The 2,154-nt window shown below is 46.1% G+C and overlaps 1 protein-coding gene across 2 annotated transcripts; it reads left to right on the plus strand.

Moving 5' to 3' along the window:
• The first annotated feature begins 368 nt into the window (after window positions 1-368).
• Window positions 369-1,925, plus strand: LOC147882208 (uncharacterized). 2 transcript variants are annotated; one of them, XM_087401928.1, is made up of 2 exons: window positions 369-620; window positions 817-1,925. In XM_087401928.1, exons 1-2 carry the CDS (start codon window positions 415-417, stop codon window positions 1,874-1,876), a joined length of 1,266 nt encoding a protein of 421 aa, XP_087258054.1. In that variant the 5' UTR covers window positions 369-414; the 3' UTR covers window positions 1,877-1,925. The 2 variants fall into 2 exon arrangements, with proteins under 2 accessions (XP_087258054.1, XP_087258055.1); XM_087401929.1 differs by having other exon boundaries at window positions 480-620; window positions 825-1,925.
• The last annotated feature ends 229 nt before the right edge of the window (window positions 1,926-2,154 follow it).

The following is a 2,154-nucleotide window of genomic DNA, read 5'->3' on the forward strand; positions in this document are numbered from 1 at the left end:
CAATGAGATCTTCCATCTTCTTCTTTCATTCCATTGACCTTCCATCTCCTCCTTCCTCCTAAAGCTGAACTACCATCTCCTCCATTCCATTGACCTTCTATCTCCTCCTTCCTCCCAAAGCTGCCTCTTGTCTTTCCACCTCCTCCTCACTTAAAGCTTGCCTCTTGTCTTTGCACCTCCTCCCCTCTCCAAGCCTCCATCCAAGAGCTGCCACGTATCCTCTCTTTTTTTCCCTAGTGTCCGTGGTTATATAAGATGAGATACGTTGTAAAGAAAATATTGTCGGGAAAAAAAAATTATATAAACATGAACGAAACAAAACGGGAAGTTCCTATATTGAAACTTAGTGGCCGTGAGTGTTATCTTGACGCAACTTTTCTGTCCACGAATCTCTATTCGTTGAATTTCGTTTCCATGGATTTCTGCCTTCGGATTTGGTGCCCTCATCAAAGCGATGCGTTCGGTCCTGCACCTGTGTCCAGGTTGAAATTGTTCCATCGATGCCGTGGCAGTGTTGGTCTGCCCACGTTTCGGGCGCAGTCGCTGAGTAGGCCTGGAACTTCCCGCCGCGGGCATATCATCAGGAGTTCAGACTCGATAAATTTTGTGCAAAATGAACGGTATGTGAGCAGTTCCCTTCATTTCTTTCGAGAGGTCATGGGCCAAAAATCTATGTCTACCGTGATCTTCTAGAGGAAAACAAATGGCGTTCCGTGGGAAAGTTCATCAAATCTGTGTCGATGGCCTATGTTAGTCCGTCCGCGAGCATCATCATCAAACTGCATTTACAACTTCTTATTGCGCTACGTCACGCAGCCTTGCAGGTAGACTTTTCGGTCCGGAAGAAGAGTCAGGATGGTGGGACGAAAAATGCGTATTTCATCCGATTGTCGTGAAAGACCCATGCTCATCAGCGTGGAGAATGTACTACTATGGACGAGAAGGAGATTCGTGGCACTCGGGAGTGAGCCGTGCGTTGATATCAAGCGGGCGAATTGGACTAGCAATGAGCAAAGATGGTGTGAAATGGGCGAAGGTGCAGGGGCCATTGCGGAAGGGAGCGATAATGGATCCGAGGGAGGGATGTCCTGCGGCTTTTGATTGTGTGCACGTGGGCTGCAGTGATGTCTTGTTCCATGAGGGGCGATGGTGGATGTATTACTTTGGTGGAGATATGGAGAGTGTGAACTTGGGCTCCTCTGGAAGAACTGCCACAGGAATGAGACTTAGAACTGGCTTGGCAACATCTAGTGATGGCATTACCCATTTTGAGAGAAGAGACGAGGCAATCTTGCATGTGGGAAGCAAGGGTGAATGGGATGAGCTCATGGTTGCATGGGCTCGCGTCATCCCTTCCTCAGTGTCCTTCCCATGGCTCATGACCTATTCCTCCCTCGACACCTTGTCCCCTTCCTTTGCCATTGGAGTTGCTTGCTCTGAAGATGGAAAAAGATGGACCAAGCTTGGCAAAGCCCTTGAAAAAGGGGCTCTTGGCTCTTGGGATGATGTCGGGGTGGGGCGTCGCCATGTTATCCAACATCATGGCCAATTTGTCATGTTCTATGAGGGATTTAACAAGGCCGGCATCCATGCCATTGGGCTTGCTACCTCTAAAGATGGCATTAATTGGATCAAGGATAAGCAAGATCTTAGCGAGCAGCCGGGGGGTCCCATCTTTTTGCCAAGATCAAGCCAGCTTGAAGCTTGGGATAGTGGGAGTGTTGCTGCTCCACATGTGGTAAGACTTGCCAACGATGTCTTTGGACTCTACTATGTGGGCTCAAACTCCACCAAAACAACTAGTGCTATCGGCTTAGCTCTTAGTGATGGCATGAATATTAGAAGGTGGAATAGAGTTGATTCTACTAACCTTTAAAAATTGACCCTTTGATACAAAGGTTATTGAACCTTCCTAGTCTATGTAGGCACATGCATCTTTGTTATCTTTAATTTCGTTTATTTTGTTCGGTTGTGTTTCAATAAGTAATTTTTCATGTATAAATTGTACCTACGTATGTCATGAATCTTTGTTATCCTTAACCTTGATTATTATGTTTGCTTGTGTGCTTTTCATGTATAAACCATAATCACACAACCATGTTCACAATGAGCTTTGAACACTTAGATTCAAAATCTTTAGAGCTTGCTATACCT

The sequence above is a fragment of the Dipteris shenzhenensis genome, chromosome 30 (genome assembly GCF_047967505.1).
Source record: "Dipteris shenzhenensis isolate YYH24624 ecotype China chromosome 30, Dip_SZ_1.0, whole genome shotgun sequence".
Classification (NCBI taxonomy): Eukaryota; Viridiplantae; Streptophyta; class Polypodiopsida; order Gleicheniales; family Dipteridaceae; genus Dipteris; species Dipteris shenzhenensis.